The sequence below is a fragment of the Adiantum capillus-veneris genome, chromosome 20 (assembly GCF_014529385.1).
Source record: "Adiantum capillus-veneris isolate H3 chromosome 20, ASM1452938v2, whole genome shotgun sequence".
NCBI lineage: Eukaryota > Viridiplantae > Streptophyta > Polypodiopsida > Polypodiales > Pteridaceae > Adiantum > Adiantum capillus-veneris.
In genome coordinates, this window is record NC_140950.1 from 54,685,291 (window position 1) to 54,708,304 (window position 23,014).

The 23,014-nt window shown below is 41.8% G+C and overlaps 1 protein-coding gene across 3 annotated transcripts; it reads right to left on the reverse strand.

Annotated features, from left to right (window-relative positions):
• Positions 1-6,767: 6,767 nt before the first annotated feature.
• On the reverse strand, positions 6,768-21,626 carry LOC147432540 (ATP-dependent Clp protease ATP-binding subunit CLPT1, chloroplastic-like). Of its 3 annotated transcripts, none has more exons than XM_086492435.1 (6): positions 21,264-21,626; positions 21,092-21,130; positions 20,887-21,005; positions 8,762-8,941; positions 7,205-7,332; positions 6,768-7,123 (listed from the first exon to the last, which is right to left on the reverse strand). In XM_086492435.1, the coding sequence occupies exons 1-6, from the start codon at positions 21,533-21,535 to the stop codon at positions 7,106-7,108; spliced, it is 756 nt and encodes a 251-aa protein (XP_086348561.1). In that variant the 5' UTR covers positions 21,536-21,626; the 3' UTR covers positions 6,768-7,105. The 3 variants fall into 3 exon arrangements, with proteins under 3 accessions (XP_086348561.1, XP_086348559.1, XP_086348560.1); XM_086492433.1 differs by having other exon boundaries at positions 6,768-7,132; positions 21,264-21,623; XM_086492434.1 differs by having other exon boundaries at positions 6,768-7,132; positions 20,887-20,996; positions 21,264-21,622.
• Positions 21,627-23,014: the final 1,388 nt, after the last annotated feature.

A 23,014-nucleotide genomic window follows, 5' to 3' on the forward strand; every position in this document is an offset into this window, starting at 1 on the left:
TCATGGGTCTTTTCATTGATCTTAGAGGGACGAAAAGGTTAGCCAATTTCAAGTTCTACTTGTTTTTTTCCCTTTAACTTTTCATTTGAAAGGATTTCCTTGTGCAAAGCAAAGTGCTTTGACGGACTTAGCATGAAGCAAGGCTTCTATTCCATGCCAAAGTACTATCCATTGACTTAGGATCAAGGATAACAATACATAGATTTGGTACATTGACAAAATACAAAACTCACATTTTATGTTTGAAAATGTCAAACTGATGTATCCATGCCAGTACAAACGGTGAAAGGCATATATAGCATCAACTCACACTATTGAGACCGCCATTGCATTTTATTTTGTCGATATATATGCATGGCGTACCAGTACAATGGGATTCATTCCACTAAATCATTGTATATGCTTCTGCTATTCCATCAAATACTCTATTTAATAAGAATTGAGGCTAGTAGATTGCCTTATGACGGTTGTATATGTCTACAGCGGCGGGTACTATACATTATTGGCTCTATGCACAAGGTGCAACCAATATAGATGACACTTTCTGTGGTAAAAAGTAGGCATAGCCTAGCTATCAAAAGCAACTAATTCATGGGATGACATGAATAAACTAAGTAGGTAATCTTTTGTTTGAACACTCAAGAAAATTTAGTATGACTACCTTCTTTGGAGTGTTAGACATCTTTCTCTTCTATTCATAGTGAGAGAAGATTATTTCAAGATCCAGTTGCGAATAAGATTCCAACTTGCAAAGATTTGTTGCTTAGTTACATCACTGATTGTATCTTTAGAAGTGGTATTTTCAAGGATATGACCCATCTAATACACAATCACTCCATAGGTGTTGAGGATCACAGTTTGATCTCATCACAGTTGTACTTTCAAGGAAAGAAGTTCACAATCTGTCAAGGGATAGTGGATAATTTTAACTTTTCAAGTTGATTCCAATCACTATTAGACACAATAGATTGTGTTGGTCACTGTTGGCTGCTAGTTTGAACAGTTTCATACAGAGTCTAACCAAGGGGTTTGGCATTACAGATTTTAATCAAGGGGTTTGATTGCAAAGGCAACACCCAGGGCTACTAGTGTAGCACTACTTGATTTTTACTCATCTTTCAATTAGTGTTACTAGGCCTTTTTAGGTGGGAGATTTGGTCACGTGCATTTGAATATGGGTAAGTGAACACTATGTTCAACCTCCAGGTGCGGATTTGATTTGGTTTTATTTCATTTTTTAATATGCTTTGATTTGACCATTCCAAGTAGGATGTATAAGCCTCAATGCTTTCATCTATTTTGCTTCAGAGACATGACAAGGTCAAGTAGAAGTAAAGAATTTTGGGTCGTAATGTCCCAGATACATTTTTGCATTATGCAGTTATGGACCTACATGGTAGGGTTTTGTTTGACACATGTTGTCACAAGAGGAGCAAGATGGGCTAGAACCTCATAAAGTTCGGTTTAAAGGTTTATGAGGGTACCTCTCACTCATATCACTGAGTGTTTACAATTATCTCCACATACAAGTACACGTCGTACGTGATAGATGCCATTTTTTCAGACATTCTTATATGAGACATATTCCACATGTAGAGAACATAAGTCTCTGGGACTGGCACTGGCACTCGTTATTTCAATTATGTGTCGCGACAAAGCCCCTAGATGTTGGTCGCATTCGTTTGTTAGATCATTTTGAGCACATCGTATCAGGAATAACTTCAATGGTCAGAAATAGTCGGATACCTAGTTAGATTTGTTAAGGTTACAAGTACAATTAAACAACTCTAATGGATAGTTGTTTACATATGTAGCAAAGTTATGTTCTCTTAATGAACAACTTCATTTGGTACCTAGATGTGATGGATTTTCACATTCTATTATGGTCCAAATATGTTAGCACGGTTTTCACATGGAAAGTATAATTCTTTTCCCGTGAGCCGTGACCATACATTAGCCATAAGCATTAGTAAGTATGGTTATGGATATGCAGGTTCGGATCTATTTTTGCTAAATGCATACACACTAAGTGTTATGAGCTCTAGGAAATAGCAAAGGTTAATTTGGAGCAGCATGCACATTCATGACATTAGTAGCTTCTATAGCATTTTGCACTATATGTATAATATCTCTATAAGATTAATTGTAAATCTACCAATCATCAATAGAGGTCATGGCTCGGTTTGGGTGTTTGTAGATCATCTCACTAAAGTTAACCAAGATGATTGTTCCTAACATTGTTGATTAATCAACAATGCTGCAAGGAATTGTGATTCTTGTTTACCAATCATTTTGGAGGACTGTCTATAAACAGTGGGGATACAAATATCAGTACTATCAGTCATGTAGAGAGGATAGACAGATTACAAGTGTTAATCTTGTGCTGAAGGATATGCCTAGCACGTACGTTAGCACCAAGCAATCCAATTGAAAAAGTTATCTCTCTAGTTGAAGTTTTCTTACCATGAGGCAAAGCATGTTGCGACTAAGTTTAGTTCCTTCATGTTTAGATCAGGTTCTCAACCTTGATCGCCATGTATGGTGAGGTTGTTTATTGATGCAGATTGATAACAAGTCAAGGACTTCATTTTTGTTGATGAGTTATGTCAACATGTTACTTTCATGGAAAGTAAGAAGAGGTATTCTTTTAGACACCTCTTAGTTTTGTAATTCATTTAGCATACTCTAATGAGTTATAAATGGCTTTTACACATTATATTGGATATAGACCGGTTACACAAAACAGTTGCAAAGGGACAACAATGTGGAATATCAAGATGATATTCCTAATTTCATTGAACCTCCTACTGAACCCTATCCAGTCAAATGGACAATTGGATACATGGAGGATGCCACTGTGGAAAACATTAGTGTTCTTATGAAGATATCACCACTTTTGTTTTCGAAGACGAAAAAGCTTCTCCAAGGGGAAAGTAATGCCATGCCTAGGGTAAGACCGGGTAGGCCAAGGGCCAAGACGAACATGCGATAAAGGGGGTCCTATTACTAGCATGGCCAAGGGCCTATATAGGGCACGGTTGGGTGGTGAGTTTCATTCTCCAGTCCCCATTCCTCACATTTAGATCCCAAGGGGGCTTCATTGTTAACTACTCATATATTGAAAGAGTCTAAATGTTTTTTTTTAGCAATTCTTACTTGAAGAAGCAATTGTGCCCTTGTTGTGTATCCAATACTTAGCTTTGCCATCTCGAAATCGATGGATTGAACCTGCCCAAAAGCAACTCACAGCAGCGGGTTGCACTACATAATGGAAATCACTATGCGATGTTTATCAATTTAGTTGTCGAATATTTAAGCCTATCAATGTTCTTTTTACACATGGAAATCTTGCAGGCTTTTGGACCTATGCCAACAAGCAAAGTTTAAAACTAAGATCTAATACTTATCTACAATATTTTAATACATGATACATTTCAAATTGATCTTTCCTAAATGACGATGTAGGAAAAGTTTAATTGAAATGATGTATCAATATGTTTAGTCCGTCTCATTTTTTATAACTTTTCAACAAAAAAATGGCATAAAAATTTTGGTTTATACATTGATAACTTATTGTAACTTTATTTTTGCAATGTATCCATATATAAATTAAAGTCTTTTTGGGTTTTGAAAGCTTTTAATGTCATGGGAATCCTAGCGAGTAGAATAAGCTTTGGAAATTGGTGTCAACATTAAGAGGAAATTTTCGCGAAATGTTTAAGTGACACAATATCTACAATGCTTGATAAAGAGATTCAAAACCCATATATATATATATATATATATATATATATATATATATATATATATATATATATATATTACGGAGGGGGTTGAGTTGACTATACAAACATCGTAAAAAAGTGAGTATATGATTGATTTAGCATTTGTAGATAGAGGCCCGATTTAGTGCTATAGGATAAGGGGGTTTTCCTATATGGTTGTGCGCAAGTGACATCCCCCCATGAGTGAATCCTTAGTGTGTGCAATATTGGCAAATACTTTTCCTATTCGATCCGAGACATAGGATTTCAACATATCCAGCATTGTAGAGTTAGCAATCTTAGTCCATCCATCCATTTGGGGATGATACGCATAAGAAAATTTCAACTTCGTACCAAGGTTATCAAACAAGGCACTTCAAAAGTCTTCTAGCATACGAGGATCTCGATCACTCACAATAGACTTGGGCATCTCATGATGCTTGAAAATCTATGCTAAAAAACCCTAGCCATATGATTCGCTTTTATCGCTTTCTTGATTGGAATAAAGTGAGCTTGCTTACTAAATCTATCCACAATGGTCCAAGATTGCATCATTTTAGGTCCGACTCTTTGGGAGATCCATAATTAAATTCCATGGCAATATTCTCCCAAGGTTGATCAAGCACGAAAAAAGGTTAAAGTAACCAAATTGTCTTGTGTCAATCGTTATTCACTTTTTGGCAAATTAAGCATTCTGTAATATACTGATCCATGTCTGTCTTTAGGTTTAGCAAAAAGAAGTATTGTTCCAATGCTAACGTCATAGGGAGAATATCCCAGTGACCTACATAAGGTGAAGCATATGCTTCATCCATGATTCCCTTTCTCAATGGTGCCACCACACAAATTGTGTGGTGGTGGTAGAGGTACCCATCCCGAGTTGAATGGAGATACTCATCCTGAATGGTGATATGGAAATGAAACATGGATATGAAGTTTGTCCATCTTATCTACTTCTCAAATAATTTTCATTATGTAAGGACAATTCTGATGATTTGTTTTGATCACAAAGTCTCCTCTTAGAAGATAATTCCTTTAGGTACACAAGGCATGAATCACAGCCATAAGTCTTTTCTCATAGATCCAGACATGCAGTTTTGCACCCTTGAGAGGTCTACTCTCACACGGACTTCTTGGTTAAACATTGCACATATGCAATCACTTGAAGCATCAGAGTGCACCTCAAATGGTCTCCTTAAATCTGGTACTACGAAAATAGGACTGTGGCTCAGAAGGCATTTCAACCTATCAAAGGTAGGTTTTTGTCTCACCCCCCATTTCAAAGGGATCTTCTTATTTGTAGGTCATGGAGTGGTCCAACTACATTAGCAAAGCCTCGAATGAATGATAATACGAATACAATCCAAGAAAGCCACATGTACAGTATGGACAACCTGGATCTTTGCAAGATCCATGTTACCTTGTTGTGAGACTATATGGCTTAGGTAGTGAATCTCCGTGAATTTTTTAAAAAACTTTTCTTTGCATTGATATGCAACTTATGCTTACACAATTCCTGAAACACCTTTGTTGCAGGAAGGGGACGCCTTATTTTTAATCTTTTTAAAAAGAGGTGGGTGCCCACTTATTAAGTGGTTGGCCGGTAACTTTTTAAAAGTATTTGAACTTGCTTTAAAAATCAAACTTATGAGCTAAAAACCAATGCTTACACAACACTCCGTAAGTGTCCCTGGATGCAATCTCATACATGGATGCGAAGCACACATAGACTCCTTTACAGAAAAGCATTTGCTTTCCCAAAAGCACTAAAAAAAACAACTTGCTTTTCTTCAAAGCTTCTCAAACCCCATCTTTGCATGTAATTGTTACTCAATTCGGGTTTCCTCTTCAAACTAATGGAATATTCCCCAACCGATGCTCCCATTACCCATCCTGTGAAGCATCGACAATACCCATTACCTGATCTTTCCCACCAAAGTTACGGAACAACTCCTTCACGATACTTTGTCACCCATCATATGATGCATCAGAGATGTCCGCCCACTTGTGATGGCTTATATCAATTCTTGTAGATCTTTAGTTCTAGACTTAACAGTCGCTAAGTGCACAACTTTAAATGTCCTAATTTCATTACATAAAAATTACTTAGAAAATAAGAAAGTCAATTTCTCAACAGTTTCTTAGTGGATGCACAACATAGAAGAAGAGTTCAAGATGAGAGACAAGCCATCACCTAAGCCTGAAATGCCATGGTTTGTCAACTCACATACTCTTAAGTGCGCAAATTTAAATGTCCTAATTCCATTACATAGAAATTACTTAGAAAATGAGAAGATAGTCAATTTCACAACAGTTTCCGAGAGGATACACGACATAGGAGGAGGGGGGTTTAGGACGAGAGACAAGCCATCACCTAAGCCTCAAATACCATGGCCTTGTTTGTCAAGTGCACAAATTTAAATGTCCTAATTCCATCACATAGAAATTACTTAGAAAATGAGAAGATAGTCAATTTAACAACAGTTTCTTACACAACATAGGAGGGTTTAAATCAAGAGACAAGCCATCAATCACCTAAGCCTCAAATACCATGGCTCCCACTTACTGGCCTACGTCTCAAGGCAAGCCTCAAGTAGAATTCCATCTCTTCAAATAATATAACTGAATCTCTGTACTTGGGCTGCATATGAGAGCATGCACGCGGACACTAGGGTGGTGCAACTTGAGAGAAGGTGACACGCACTCCCTGCTATTCCTGACTACCTTAGTATTCCAAAAAGGTCGTATCTACCTCTTATGCATTCCTTCCTCCCAGATTTATAGAAACAATCTGGAAAGAACTACAGCATGTGGAAGAAGAAGATAAGACATTGTAGATGAAGACGGAAGGCCATACAAGTCTTTTCGGGAAGCATCCGTAAAACAGACCGTCTTCAACTTCAAGCTGACTCTCTCTTAAGAGGTTTATGAAACAAGATGATGACAAGAGACACTAGTGCCTCCAAAATTTCCTCGCCAAAATTAAAGAGCAGGGTACCAAGCGACACAAATTTCAAGTTTCTGATGATCATTATTTGCTTGGAGTTACAAAGGAACGGCGACAGCATTGTTTTCTGTAATATGGATGACATTTGAACAGAACTACCGCAAGGAAAAAAAAAGTAATTGATCAAGCATATTGCAGGGGAGTCTCCTGGTTTACAAAACTTGGCTTTCGACTGCATAAAGCCCAAAGTGTGAGAAAAGCATTGATTTTATCTTGCAATACAAACTTTAACCATTCGAGGGACATTAACTCTGGGTAGTTATGTCCGCACTCCATGGCCATAGGGGAAGCGCCCGACATGAGATTAATGATTAGATATTTGCCTTTCCTCCAATCAGCTTGCCAATGCAGGCTGCTTCAACTACATTTTGGCAGAATTAGTAGTTGTTTACACAATTACATGACATGACTCTGTATAACCAACAAAACTTACTGTCTCTTCAAGCTCTTTAGCATTTTTGTCATCAAAACCTAGAGCTGCGAGAACCTGCTGCCCTGCTGAACCTTTTTGCGCCCAAATTCCAAGCAGCAAGTGTGTGGTTGTGACCTCACCCTCAACCCCTACATGAACAGAAATCTATTAAATTAGAGAATTGAGATATTAAACTAAATGACTGATTAAACTAAATGACTGGTCTAACTACACAGCCATTTACACATACTTGAAATATAAAGGGACAAATTAAAAGCATCCTCAACATGTTGGGTTCAGAGTTTGAATGTCAAAATTGAGAAACAAGACTTTTTATATATTTGAAGATTCACTGCAAACATTGTTTGAAAAATGTCTAACTTACAGCACATTTAGATTCCACTTTTCTCAAAATAAAGCAGCGTAGATTTCGAACATTTTGAATAAACGCGATTTACGAAATTTGAACACTAGCTCCGATAAAGAACCTTTAGAACATAAAGTTTTCCTATAATTAACAAAAAAACAAGAATAAGAAATATAGGTATCTACTTCCCTTGACCCAGGCAAAGCGCATGTGGCATTTCAACTATAGAAAACCATGAAAATAACCATAGAAACATGAAAACGAATCTCTCCAAAAATTGCCAAAAAGCCCTTCCATCTTTTATAAAGCATTTGAAAAACTTTTTTTCACGAATGATTTTTTTGTTTCTTTTCAAACGTGTTCAAAATCAACCTTGACACAAATTCATGATTATTGATGAAGTGTGCCCAGGGCTTATCACCTATTTATTGAATATTCGCATTCCAAGCTCTCATATACAACACCTTGTAGCAAATTGCATGCACGCAAGGCCAATGGCATTAGTGACGAACCGAAGAACAGGCAACCTAGCCAAACATACCTACTTACTACACTTTACCTCCTCCAAAAATATGCTTACTTCAGACTCCATGCACATCAGAGTTCCTAACAAGACATAACCGGAGAGTACAGCAGTCGCAAGGCACAACTATTAGAAACTACTAAGTTAATGCAACGACTCAAGTGGTTTTGTAATCATCAAAACCCAGGAAGTAGATCACAAGTCTGACAGGACAATTGACTTGATTCGATCTAAACAATCACACTCTGATGACTGGTCAATTGACTTAGTTCAATTTTACTCTGGCTGGTCCAGCAAGCCCTAGACCATTGCTATGCGGTTCTCAACTTACTGGATCTCCTTTATGTTCACAATAATGGACCTCTGAAATTCATTGGAGATACTTATGACACGAGAGCAGATTTAAGCTGTTTCCATTAACAGAATCAAGAGACAAACAATGCAACAGACCGCATTTTTATTGCAAGATTCATAGCCATTATGTTCGTGTGCAACGAAAGGCATATCACAAGTTCAATACCCATGATTTCAACTACAAACAACAAGTGAAGCTGTTTGAAAAAAGGTTCACTTTCGCAGAATTAAGACCTGAAAGCATTTCATGTCATGTCACAGTAATATTGCAAATGCAAGTCAAGACAAGTAACTGCCTGACGACTTCACTGAGCGCAGGAGTATAACAACTGACCTGATTTTTTTTTCTCGTCTACTGCCCAATCGAGTGCCTTCTGTGCAGGCTCTGTCAAAGGAGGATGCTCAGGACTGAAAAAATACATATCAGCTTTTCCTAGAAGTTTGATTGTTTCCTCCCTGACTCCAAAGAGTGTAATTCCATGTGCACGTAAATATCTTGCAGCTTGGCTGGTCCCTGCACATTGTTGAGCATCAAGGTATTTATTTCCAAATCATATCATATACATACACCTTCATAAGGTCAGAAAACTTACATTAAAAAAAATCAAAACCCAGAAGATAGCGGATAAATTAAAAAAATAAATCACTCAAATACTTTCTTTGTTTTTAAACCCAAAAAGAAAGACTTCTTTGTTTCCACATCAAAAAAAGAAAGGATAAGAACAAAATAACATTTACTTAGAAATGTTTTAAGACAAGACCTAAATGAGAAAATCAAGCTTGAATGAAACTTTGAAACAAGTACTCAACTTTAAAGAGATTCGCAACAAGCCCCAGGAAGCAGTTCTACACCAGGCAGGTCGCTGTCTCAATTTTTCTTTGGTGAAACTTATTCTCTATCCCCAGGATCTAGCGGGAACAGGGACTTCCTATCCTCAGAAGGGGGCTCCCGGTGACATTGGTTGTTCAAATCAGGTGTGGCCCATGGGGTCGAGAAAATGGTTACTGTACTTTTGAGGATACTCCTCTTTAAGGAGGGGGATCCAGGTATTATCTTCAGATGACTTCCGGTGTCCCATTCAGTAAGGGCTGTTTTGTGGCTGGAGAGAGGTTGTTTTCTCATGTCGGGGTGTGTCTAGCCATGTTTGGCTCGGGGTTTTTGGTTCTTTCCATGGCCAGTAGGCTCCTGCAGGCAGGAAGTATTTTTCCCAGCCTTGCCTGTGTCACGTGACACATCCCAACCCTATGTGTTCGTGGACAAGCTACAGCATGATCAGGGTTCAGTCAGTTCAGTCGGTCTAGAATAGGAAGTGATTTGGCACTTTTGTGAGTCTATTCGTAGACCGTGCATGCCCAGTCACTTAGTGTAGATGCATATCCTCTGGTTGCACACAGCATGATCATCAGTATTCCCTTCAGAATCCATCAGATTCGGTCAGGGGAATTTTCCAGTGCATTTAGCCTATTTTCCCTATTTTTGGTATTTTCACTTATTATGTTTAAGTGATTTTCCAACAAAAGTAGGTAGGGCAATTTTGCTAAGTTTGTATATAAGCAAACCCAAGTTAGCACTAAATGGCAAAAGAGGCAGCAGGAGCACATGCTCAACAAGCACCTTCTCAGCAAGAATCCATCAACCTAGCGTTTTTGGACCTACCCGGCAGTACCCCCAGATCCTTGGTGATTTCAGCCCTTGCATCATCGCCGTCGACAGTCAAGCCCTAGCGTTTCCTGCTAGGCATCGCCAGCACCTCCAGAACCCCAGGAATTCACTAACGCTAGCAACAGGCAGTAGCGTTTTTGGTTTTCAGCCAAGAAAGCAGCAGATGCATTAGCGTTTTTGTTTTTCATCAGCAACTACAGCAAGCAGATCAGCGTTAGTGTTTTTCAGCCATTGCCGCAGTAGAACAGCGTTTTCAGCCCTATGGGACAGCAGTAGAATCAGCCCCAGTTGGTTGCAGAAGGACCCCCATTTTCAGCTATGAAAACGCAGACGAAACAGTCATTTTCAGCCACCGAAACAGTCCCAAAATTCAGCAGATAGAAGACCGCAGATTTCAGCCTTTAAGTCGTCGTCGCCATCCCCGTCGTCGTCATCGGCATAGTCCCAAGTTGCATCAGTCCATTGCATCGTCATTGTACCGCTTTGTGCAATCAAAAGTAGACCACTCTCGCCGACGAGAGTGGGGCCTTCGGAGGAGGGTTTTACGTCTCTGGTGTCGTATCTCTCTTCTCTCTCTCTCTCTCAATCTCATACACTTGCATGCACAGTGTCCATTCACTTTGTTTGTGATCATAGCACTTTCCATTAAGAACGGAAGGCTCTACCTTCCATAAGAACAAAAGGAACCTTGAGCATAGTTCGGAGCACTCATCTTGAGCAAAGCGCAAACAATCATTCCGCTGCACCTAACAGCTTGTTTTTCCCCTTGGCCCTACTGGGCCTCTAGTGCCCTGGCACCCTATTTTCCCAGTCGTGGGGGCTGGTGGACAGTTGGCCAACATGGAGACTAGGGGATGTATAGGTGTGGGCAAGGGCAGCAAAAGGGTGGTGCAAGGTGCATAGCCCTTGTGGTGCAGGGTGCCCCTACTGGGCAGGTGGTCCATGGACAGTAGGGTGGTCCATGAACAGAGGGAGGACAGTTGGCTGGCGTTTTCAACACCCTCTCTCTAGGGTTCCTAGCAACCCAGTGTTTTGGGTTCCACCAGCAGCAAGGCAGCACACTGGCAGTGGTCTCCCTTGCGTTTTTTTTTTTTTTTGATCCGTTTCGTCTTTCTTCTCAAGGCATCTATATAGAGATGATGTGATCATCCAGATGTAGAGCCCCACATCCGAGGTGCACGCACCAGAAAGGAGATATTCCATGCTCTCTAGATGGCACCCATGCCATGAGACATGTTTCTCTTCCTCCATAACCATTCTCTTGCTAGAAGGAGATCCTACCAAAGCCTTGCTTTCACAAGAGGCTAGGGTAGCCCATGTTGAGGCCGTGTCAGTGGGTGGACTCAAACTGGTTTTGGCGGTTTGTTCATGGAGAGCCTTTCCAAAACCTTTTGTCACAAAATGGTGATGTGGCATCCTGGAAATAGAAACTCACAAAGGATAAGTTGTACCAACTTATGGTACCCCCTCTGAAGGGGCCCAAAGGGACGAGGGTAAAAATTGCGCAACGCATACTGACGTGGCAAATTTGTACGGACGGCGTTGACTGCTTACACGGCACCATACGGAGTTCCAAGATTTGCGATAGCTTTTGGGCCAGATGCTTTTGGGACTTGAAGCTTTTAAACTGATTACTTTTGGGGCTCTGCTTTTGGCATCCCTTGTACTGTTAATAAGAGCCCTTGGGGCCTCACTCTGCAGAGCATCTGGACGTAGAGTCTCACAGCAAAGGTCCCTCGCGAGTTATACTTTGCAATGATTAATGATAAAGAAATACCGAAAGGGACGCCAGACTTTGGGGTAATACCTCTGGGTACGAAACTCCGCCCCCCTCTCTCTCTCTCTCTCTCTCTCTCTCTCTCTCTCTCTCTCTCAAAGATCACTGATTTTGAAGTTTCTATTCGAGTGAAACCTGATTTCTGACTTGGAAACTGCCACAAATAGCAACTGACGAGCGGCGGCATAAAATTGCATGGAAAGTGACCCAAAATGGAACATTGATGAAAATTGATGCATATCTATGCTTTTTATGCTTATGCGAGTGATCCCACAAATTTAGGGATTTTTTTTACTCCATTTGGGATTTTTCACATAAACAATGACCATTTTTGGGTCAAAAATGAGCTAAAAATGACCTAGTTTTGGTCCCAGGTTGAAAAATGGGCCAAAAATTGACACATCAATTCATATTGATGTGGGGAAGAGAGAGAGAGGGCTGCTTTTAAGTGAAAAAACCTGCAATTTTTCACTACTGTGCAATTCCCTTCATGGTTGCTCAATCTATGTGTAGTGCAGTCTCGCCTCTTCGCAATCTTGTATCTAAGCTTGTGAGGGAGTGGATTAGGGTTTCCCTTTATCAAAATGGTGTGTGGGCTTTAATTTAGAAGCGCTTAAATCTCTGCAAAATCAGAAAAAAGTTGCCATGAAGGTGGAAGCTTGTGTATTCCTATCGACTGTTTGAAGTTACAACTATGTAATTGGGGTCGAGGCTACCTGATTCCATGAAAGAGGTTTGGGCTTTTAGCGGGATTTGTGCTTGTAAGAGAGTTGAGGTTTCATGGCTAAAAGCTTAGTGTCTTTAATTGCTCTTTTTAAGTAAAATTGGATGTGAAATGATATCCTTTCATTGCGAACTCGCTTCCAAAAACAAGCAAATTCCAAGCACAATAGGAGAGAGGGTTTGTGACTATTTTGTCACGAACCCTCTTAGACTTTAAACCGTCTTTAGGCACAGGGTTGGTGATTTTCCATAATGACTTTTCACAAAGTGTTTGTGATTCTCATCACGAACTCTCACAGCAATAGGTTCCATACCTTCCTAGCTAGACCGCACACAACCGGACAACGGGCTAACCACTGACACTTTGTCAGTGGGGGTCAATAACTACAAATGAGGCCTTGGCCTCCCTTTTATAGGGTGGCCGGATCCACACTACGTCCACCTGGACACCGGACGCCCATCCCGACGGTGTCTTAGAAGATTCCCTCTCCTGTAAGTGGGACATAACGTACTTCCCCCCTTAAGAACCATTGATGTCCTCATCAATGAAGTGGGGATACTGAGTTTTCAAAGCTCTAACTGATTCCCAAGTAGCAAACCTTTCAGAACCCTTCCATTTAATTAAGTACTCATCATAAGCTTTTTGGGCTTGCTACTATTGTAGGCAAACTCTAATTGTGGAAGGTACCTTTCCCAATCAGACTGCCTATGAGAGACGTAAGCTCTCACATGTCCTCTAACGTCTGATTCATCCTTTCACTTTGTCCATCGGACTTAAGATGATCAGAGGACGGCATACTCAACTTAGTCCGAAGGTGAACGAACACATCTTGCCAAAATCGCCCAGTGAATTTAATATCTTGATCATTGACGATGTCTTCTGGCAAACCTTACAGCTTATAAAGTTGATCAACAAATAAAACCGCGAACTCGTGGCTTTTTACTGTCGACTTCGTTGGTATAAACTTCGTCATTTTTGTGAGTCTATCGACCACAACCCAAATGGCGTCATTTCCTCGACTAGTATTTAGTAAACCAACGATGAAATCCATAGAAATACTCAGCCACTTGGCATCAAGGATTTCCAATGGATGTAGCACACCAACTTCCCTAAGACGCTCTGTCTTATTGACCCGACACTCGGTGCATCTCTTCACATAGCTCTCTATATAAAAGCGCATCCTCGGTAAATAGAAATATCGTTTGACCAAAGCCAAAGTTCTTTGGATGCTTGCGTGCCCAACGCTAGGAACATCGTGGCATTCGAACAAAATCCTTTGTCGAGCCTCATCAATTTCCGGCACGCAGACTTTTCCATTTCTAAACAATAGTCCACCTCTAATGAAATATTGTCGTTGTCTCGTCTTTCAGCACGACTCACTTGGGTCTCCGGACCACCCAAGCCTATACACAAGTCATGCCCCACTTCGACCTCATTCCATATCTTACTAAAATAGCTAGGAACGACATAGCCCCTTGGAGGGAGAGAGAGAAATCCGTCAAGATTTCAATCATAGACGAGGCATTAACCTCAGGAATCCGACTGAGTGCCTCGGCAACTCAAACCTTTTCTGTAACGGATCTCAAAGTCAAACTCTTGCATAAGTTCAACCCATCTAGTCTTCCGGCCTCTGAGATCACCCTAATCATAGAGTGATGATCTGTTCATGCAACAAAGGTAGAGCCATACAAATAGTGCCCATTTCCTCAACGCTTGGACTATGGCGTAAAGCTCTTTTTTATACGTTGGGTACGTATCTCAGCGTCAGAAAGTTTCTTACTTTCAAATGCAATAGGACGTCCATCCCAATCAACGCCGCACTAATCGCATAATCTCTAGCATCCGTTTCAACTACAAAAGGCTTGCTATGATCCACGATATGCAACATTGGCGGAGTAGTCACCAAGTGCTTTGAGTCCGAAAGCTCTCATCGAGACGCTTATTCCAGACAATAGGGATTACCTTTACGGTGAGGTATAACAGGCTTGGACACTCCAAGTGGGAAATCAATAGCAACACATGAACAGAAACTTCAAAATCACTGAACTTTAATAGAGAGAGAGAGAGAGAGTCAACACGGAACGGGGTAGTTCCGTGCCCAGAGGTATTGGCCCCAAAGTCTGGCGTCCCTTTCGGTATTTCTTTATCATCAATCATTGCAAAGTACAGCTCCCAAGGGACCTCTGCGTCCAGATGCTCTATAGAGTGAGGCCCTAAGGGCTCTAATAAACAGTACATGGGTTGCCCAAAAGCAGAGCCCCAAAAGCAATCAATTCAAAAGCACTTTCACCCAAAAGCTCTGGTCCCCAAAAGCTAGCACTAGAGATTCCCAAAAGCAACTAGCGTAATTTGCAAAAATCCGTACAGTCTGCCACGTGGCACGTGCAACACAAATCATAGAAATCCCGTACGGCCCTGACATGTCAACATCCGTACGATCTACCACGTTGGCATGTCAGCGCATTGTATCGAAATCCCTTTCAAGGTTCAAGCTTTAGTCTTTTAGGGTTTCGGGCCCCACGGCCGGTGCTTCATAAGTTCTTCAAGTTAGCCCGTTCAGTTTCTCTTGTCCACTTGGCCATTTCTCTGTCAGATAGTCATGCCACGTCATCACTCTGTGCCATACTCCCCTCTTGAAAGAATTGTAATCGCCCTTAATTACGCCTACAAAATCAGACATAAGCCATAAACCAGTTCAGAAGACACTGACTCTAAGTACCGACGCACTAGACGACACAAATCCAACACTTGCACAAAGACGACAGTTACTGAACATCAAATCTCATTCATACCAAATCACATAGAATCCATCGAGATATAGGACCATGATTCCTGGCAACGTGTTTAGCAATCGCATCTAGATCCACACCGGACCTCTCTGATGTCGGATTAACTAATTCTTATTGTGATCATGTCCATCGAATCTCAAGACCGAAATGCTGCAATCACTTCGTCTTTCAAACTTGCACTCAACATAATCACATAAGTCAGCACACATACATCAAATTCATTTTCGGAAATTCCCATGTCGAAGTACTGCTTTCATAAAGTCATCCAACAGAATATTGTCAACCCATCAATATCCTTGAAATCCAAAAAAAAATTAGTGACTTTATTCTATGGCGGTAACCTATGACAAAGGAGCCGAGTGACTCCCCTCTTGTGCAGTCCCATATGCACCAGATTCAACCCTGCTGATGTCTAGGATCTCTCAGAATAGTCAAAGCTAGACCGAAAGCCTCAAGGTAAAGTTTCAATATCTGAGGAGTATTTGCTAGGTCCTCCTCCTCCATCCACTTCGCATTCAATGCCGGGTAGTTCTTGACTAAGAATCGCCGTTCACTTTACCTCTCACTTTCCTTTCCTTGTGAGCCGGTATATGTTCCGGAACAAGAATCTCCTAGCTCTCTCCTACTTCAGGTTGCTCCTCAGGCTCCCTGTCCGCTGGCACCTCACTCTTAAAGGTTTCAAGAGACTCACATGAAAAGCATTGTGAATCTTCCAAGTATCTGGCAACTTCAGTCTAAAGGATACATCATTTATCTTCTCTTGAATCTGGAAAGCCCATGAGTCTCTGAATGGAGTCAAACTTTTGGTTCAAACAATAGTCTCGAATCTCTTTTGGCAAACCACACCAAAACCGCTCAATCTGGTCTCTCTGGCAAATAAGTATCCCAAAACCTTTGGCAGTAGTCATCCAATCTACCTTTCTTAGTCATTCTCAAGAGATGCCAAGCCATGATGACATCTCTTTCATGTTCATCTGATATCCAAGTTGACGTGAAAATTTTCTTGAATTTTAACAATAGTCACATGGGCACGGGGACGGGTCTCGGGGACGTGACGGGTCAACACGGGGACGGGGAATACGCTAGGAAACGCGTGTTAAAAAACACTTGTTCTATACTAGACAACACTAAGAGCACAAGATTGCAAAGAAAAGTGGATTTACACTCATAAATACCAAAATATAACATGCAGTAAGAATGCGGCGAGCATGCGCCGCACACGTTGACGTGATGATCAATCATCATACTCAAAGGAAAAAGAAATGATGTACAAGTGAAGAGTGGATTAGTAGCGTCTAGTGGGCAACATTGACATATAGCTCAAGACTCCGAAATGCCTAGAGAAAAGGTGTGGGGTCCCTTGTTCGCATCCCGCCTGCTTGTGTCACCGGGGACCCGGGTCCCGAGACGCGCCTCCTCTGCGTCCCATGTGAGGGACTCGCCCCCGTCGCATCCCCCCGTCCCGTCCTGCGTCCCCCATTCTGTCCCTGCCAAAAAGGTCCACGTCCCCGGGTCCCCTATTTCTATGATTTTAACCACGTCGCACGTGCTTCTGTGCGTAACAACAAAGTAGACTCCCTATGTCTATGCAGTCCCCTCAAGTAAGATGCCGGCCTTCGCACCTTGAAGTGTTCTATGAACCGACCTCCAGAGAAAGCTACGTCAAACTGTTGTACAAACTCAAGGGCTCGATGGGTACCCTCGTAGCCTGAAAACGTCTTGAACCTGACGGCCTGACTCCCTTCCTTGAACTCCTTGGTGTTCTTGCTCATCTGGTCAAAGAACGAGCTCTCCTCCTACAAACTGCTAGATGGCCTTCCCTGCCGTCTAGAGTCTGCTTTTTCTCCGCTTCAAAAATCTTGTCTTCGCTGCTCAGAAATGGTGGGACCTTTTTCGCACCCTCGACTACCTCAAATGGCGCCTTCCCCGTCGATGAATAAATTGAGTTGTTGTAGGCAAACTCCACCAAGTGCAAATACTTTTCCCACTGAGTCTTTTGATCCGAAATATAAGACTTCAACAAATCCAAAACCACTGAAATGGCTATCTCAAACTGCCTATCTCTCTGCGGGTGGAACGAGGACGAGAACTACAATTGTGTGCCAATGTTCTTCCAGATTGCCTTCCAAAACAAACTAGTAAACCGGGGATCCCTATCCGAAGCAATGGACTCAGGCATGCCATGTAATCGGAAAATCTGTGAGAGAACAGTTTTGCCAAATGATCGGGCTTAACTGTCTTCTTTACCGGAATTAAGTTGGCTTGCTTGGTAAATCTACCAATGACTGTCCAAATCCAATCATGCCCACTTTGAGTCTTGAGAAGATTGAAAAAAGAAATCCATAGCAATGCTTTCCCAAGGGCGGGAGGGTATGGATAAAGGTTGTAGAAGTCCTAGTGCCTTATGCCTGTCAAACTTGACCTTTTGGCATACTAAGCAACTGCGAACAAACTCGTCCACATCCTTTTTGAGCCTTGGCCAGTAAAAGTAACACTCAACACCCTTCAAGGTGGTATCTATGCCGCGGTGGCCCGAAAAAGGTGGACAATGGCACTCTGTCAAAACCTTTTCCCTCAAAGCTTGTGTGACACACAACATCGTTTTCTACATCAAATAGCCGTCCCGTATGGAACAACCTGCAACTAGCTCCTCACGCTGTATCCGGTGAAAGCATAGTTACGCAAAACGCGGAACGGGGGAACGGAACGGGAGGCTTAAAAAACACCCAAATAATACAATATTTAGCATTATGTATTTGAATACAAGTAGTACTAGAGTCCTTTGACTCTATTTGAAAACCATTCAATCTTATGATCACTTGATTGTGATGTGCAACGCTGCGGTCATAGTACATACACAAAAGACACAATGCCCATACACAATAACACATGCAATTACAGATTAGAGCTCTCAAATAATTGCAAGAGTAGAAGTTAGAGATAAGAAACATTGAGCAAAATATACTTTTCACTTAATTTTGGCTAACAAGGCCTACCAAGGTGCTACAAAAAACCCAAAGGTGACATATACCATAATGAGACTACAAGGGGGACAAACCACAATACCAAAAGACCAAAGGTGAAAAATACCATGAAGATGCTACAAAGAGGGCAAGCCGCAATACAAAAAGGTATGGATAATGGAAGTCCTAAAGTCTCAACTCTTGAGTCTCAAGACTCAAGACTCAAGAGCCACTAGCCTGAGAAGCCTGATCATTAAGATTGCTACCTTCAGAGTTGCTTACACTCACCCTCGGTAACCTCACAACAGGCTTATCCCCCGACCTCGACAGTAGGCCACTCCCAGCTCATTCACATTGAGAGCCACACTGAGTGGCAGTTTGGTGGCGTTGTTGGCACGGATTCTGTTTTGGTTGACACCGGAGGATTGGAGGCAGGAGATACAGGCAAGACGGCGAAGACAGATTGGTCTAGCCTTTCCCGTTCTTCATGGAGGATCTTCATAGCACAGACTGCTCAGTTTGGCTTCCCTTCTTCATACAGGATGATTACGGTGCAGACAGCTTGGTCTGACCGCACCTTTTCTCAGAGCCCCTTCACAGCACAGACTGTTGAGTCTAGCTTTCCCCTCATCTTGGATTACCCTATCTACTGACAGGACACTATCCGGTGGTAGTCTGTGAGGTCTCCCGGTGACTACTACAGCTTACAGTAGCTTCTACAGTGCAGACTGTTTAGTGCGGCTTTCCTTGTTTCAGAGGACGTTTATGGCGCAGATTGCTACATCTGGCCTTCCTGGAGTTTTACACAGCTTAGCCACCTGACCGCACTGGGTTGCAGGTTCATGCATTGACAGGCTTCCGGTCATTCTCATGAAGGTTCCTGGGCTTCCCCATTTTCTCCAGATAGTTTGACTACAGACACCATAGATCCTATTGGGCAGGACACTTGCAAGTCTATTGGTACTTCTTTCATGACAAGGAGTTGTTTTTACACTTGGTTCGGGACCTTCGCACAGTACCTTCACACTATATCGACGGAGTACAGCAGTTTTCTACACTGCTCGTGACGGCACTTTACCATGGAGATCTCTCGAAGGTTGGGACACCCCAAATTGCTGCAGACATCTTCATCATTTTCCTCACATCTTCAGCTTCATGTGGTTTGTTCAACATCGGGTGCTGAGAAGGGGTGTTAGATTTACACCACTGCTGCTTCACATAGGTCTAGGGCACTTCCTTGTACAGCTAGTGTCTCCGGGCTGGCCACTCATAGCATAGGTTGTACCTTGTCCAGCCGCCCGAGTTTGGGGCCGGCCGCCCACTTGAGTTGGGCGTCCACCTTGGGCACTCATATATATGGGGCCCGGGGGGGTACACATTTCATCACATCTAATCATTGTGTATTGGTTCTTCTGCTCATGGTAGTCACGGGGGGTTGATCGCCCCCTCTTCACCATATCTTATGTTTGTGGTCTACTGTCTCTCTCTCTTCTCTCTCTAATGCTTTCGCACACGCGCACTCTAACAAACGCGAAAGGAGTCTTCCAAGGAGAAGAAGAGCAAAAAACAGAGAAACAAATCCACAAGGCCCAAATCGACAAAAGAGCAGCATTCCTAGATTCATTGATTTCTCCATCTCCATGAGATTTAAAGAGTACTGATGGGTTGACAATATAACAATCATCTAGCAAAAGTTGAAGCAACCACCTGAGAGAAAAGCTCCATTGGCGGGTAGTGGTTAGTAACATACCGGTAAGGACTGAGCAATTTTCCCCTTGTCTATCAATGTTTACATCCTCAATTACCACCCTTGTAAGTAGAATTCCTCCTTTGTTTACTTTTTAAAGAACGCTTCTTTTGGCACCATAACCTCCCTGCCTTCTTCTTGGGTAATGATGGGGCTCATAAGGGTGGAGAGAAAAGAAGTTAGGGGAGCTATATGAGTGGAGAAAATGATTACATATATGGACTCCCCCACTCTCTCCGCCAAGTATCCGTAAGCTTCTCGTTGTACATGAGATTCTCTACGCCCTGAAATGAATTTTTTGAGGTAATCACCTCATGTTGACTAAAATGGTAAACATTAGTTAACTAAGGGTTATGTTTTATGGAGGTGGGGGTGTGTGCCGCGCAAGCGTGCGTGTGTCCAAATATACATATGAATGTTTGAGAGAGAGAGTGTGTGTGTGTGTGTGTGTGTGTGTGTGTGTGTGTGTGTGTGTGTGTGAGTGAGTGTATACTTATTTCTATTTATACATTTAAATACACATGTGTGAATATATTTCTCACACACAAATCTATGTGTGTATTTTCACGCATGCAACATATATGTATAAAGAGTGTGAGAGAGAGAGAGAGAGAGAGAGAGAGAGAGAGAGAACCACATAAAGATCACCCGAATCCAATATTCCCAAAATCTTAAAAAACTTTGCACAATTTTCCATCAATCTCTTTAGCCAGATTGAATACTATGTCGTTTACTAACCTAGTGCACATCACCTTATAGTTTTAAAACACACAGCGAATGGTAGAAAGAGAATTGCCTTCTGTTAGCATGCCCATAATAAGAGCCTCTGTTCCTGTGGTAGGGTACTTAAGCTTTCTCGCTTCCAGCTCTGCCATACTGAATGACTTTATTGCCCTGGCAGACCATCTACCAATCCTTGCAAAAACATAGAATCATCACAATTATTCACCCATAGAACAACAGCATGCTTGATCACTGACAAATAATTGAAGCTTACTTACTTTGGCCGTTCATCAGGGCTTGCAACGCGATCAGGGTATCTAAAGATAGTCACCAGAAACCATGTGTCAGGTCATAAATGTGGTGATTATAATAATTAACAAGTAATGGAAACCATCATTTGCAAATTTCTCTCCTGCACGAATCAGGAAGACCATAGAGTTGTAAGCTTACTGTGATGGCAGCATCATGCGAGTAGCGAGAGCTCCGTGTCTTCCTCTTCTGTTCAATTGAGAAGGAAGAACAGACCATAAGGAATTCGAAAAGGTATACGAGCGGGACCGCAATGGCGAAGACTCTTTGAAGGAAGAAGAAAGCGACAGCAAGCCATGCCGCGAGCTTTCAAGGGTCTGTGCAGATGCGGAGGGGGAAGAAGCCGCTACTTGAGATGGTCCTACTGTGTTGCCCACAACCAAGGAAGAGCTCGCCGCAGGACAGGCTGCCATGGCTATTGGGCGTGATTTACTTGATGTGATTCAGCTTACTACCCACATTATCGTGATGCGAGCATCCGTGTATGTTCTACTTTCGTTATAGGCTATAGGTATTGAGGTATATCCACACACTATAAGCTGAGGCTGGTTGCTATTATGATCAATAAAAACCTCTATAAGTTCAACAAAGCCATCGCGTAACAAAAATTTACTTGCCACTCTCGAGTTGGCGCCCAATTCAGCAGTGCAAATCACATTCGAGAGAAATCCTTAGCTTCCTAGTGATGGCCAAAATCTTGCATTGCCAAAGAAAATTTGAGCAATTTCAACAAGCTTCACAAGTCTTGCTTTCCCCATCGTAGTCTCTATAGTTGGCACATTCCCTTTCTCACTACCATGGTTTTTGGCCTACATCAAGCCTTAAGGGGACTCCTTGCGTTCTCTGGAGAAGATGCCAACCATTGGATTAAGCTCATTGCCTAGAGCCATTTGGAAAAAAAATTGATGGAAAATATTTTTTCCTAATCTTTGATAAAGTGTTTAAGAGGGGCATTAACTAGGGGGGCCACACGGCAGTGGTGAATCGTGGGTGCCTCTCTCTCTCTCTCTCCCTCTCTCTCTCATACACACACACACACACGTTCATGTTTTGCATGCAAAGGCAAACCCGATAGTGAAGGAGATTACGTCATCAATTTTTATTCATGAGCATTGTTGTTACGAGACTAAGTACCTTCCTATTGTATGTGGTTAACTATAATTGGGATAGTTGGAGCATAATGGGTAATCATTGTGTTGTCTTTTTATTTTTACTGATCATGAGTTGATGACTTGTAGATTGGAGTTCATGGAGTTGAGGAGAAGTCGTCGGCAATGAATAAATTCATCGGCCATTTTATATTTGCACAGTGGTTTACATATTTTATCAATAAGCCACTATGGCTGCTTTGTAAGAACGATAGTGAGAACTCACCTTAAGAGGGTCATGGAATAAGTGATATGCTCCACTGATAACTAAAGTGGACTAAGTGTAAAAGAGGGGCCTCCAATTTTTGGCACCAACAAGTAATATCAAATATTTAATACCAAACTCCACAAGAGGTGCAATGGAGTTTGGGGTTACAATCTTTAGGCATGTCTTGTGTAGATGCTCTCAATTTTCCCTTTCCTCTCTTTTATGTTACGTTATGTTGTGTCATGTACTCCCTAATCAAGTCTACATCTCCTCTCTAACAATCTTTCATTATCAAGCTTGTGTGTGTGTGTGTGTGTGTGTGTAAGGTATCATAGTCTAAGTGTGTGTGTGTGTGTGTGTGTGTGTGTGTGAGTGTACTTGGAAATTGGGAGAGATGGTGAGAGGCTGACAGATTAGTGTGCAAGCAAATTAGAATTGGAAGCAACCGTTCTCCCCATCTCCTTCCCAACAGTTGTATCAAAGCATCTGGTTCGGTTCAATCAGCATGCTATATTCAATTTTACGAAGGAAATTTG

Coding starts and splice junctions, on each gene's coding strand:
- LOC147432540 (XM_086492433.1), bottom strand. CDS start 21,535: ATGGCAGCCTGTCCTGCGGCGAGCTCTTCCTTGGTTGTGGGCAACACA. Junction 7,333..8,761: donor AGACGAGAAAAAAAAATCAG/GTCAGTTGTTAT, acceptor CTGTTCATGTAG/GGGTTGAGGGTGAGGTCACA. Junction 7,133..7,204: donor CTAAAGAGCTTGAAGAGACA/GTAAGTTTTGTT, acceptor GCCAAAATGTAG/TTGAAGCAGCCTGCATTGGC.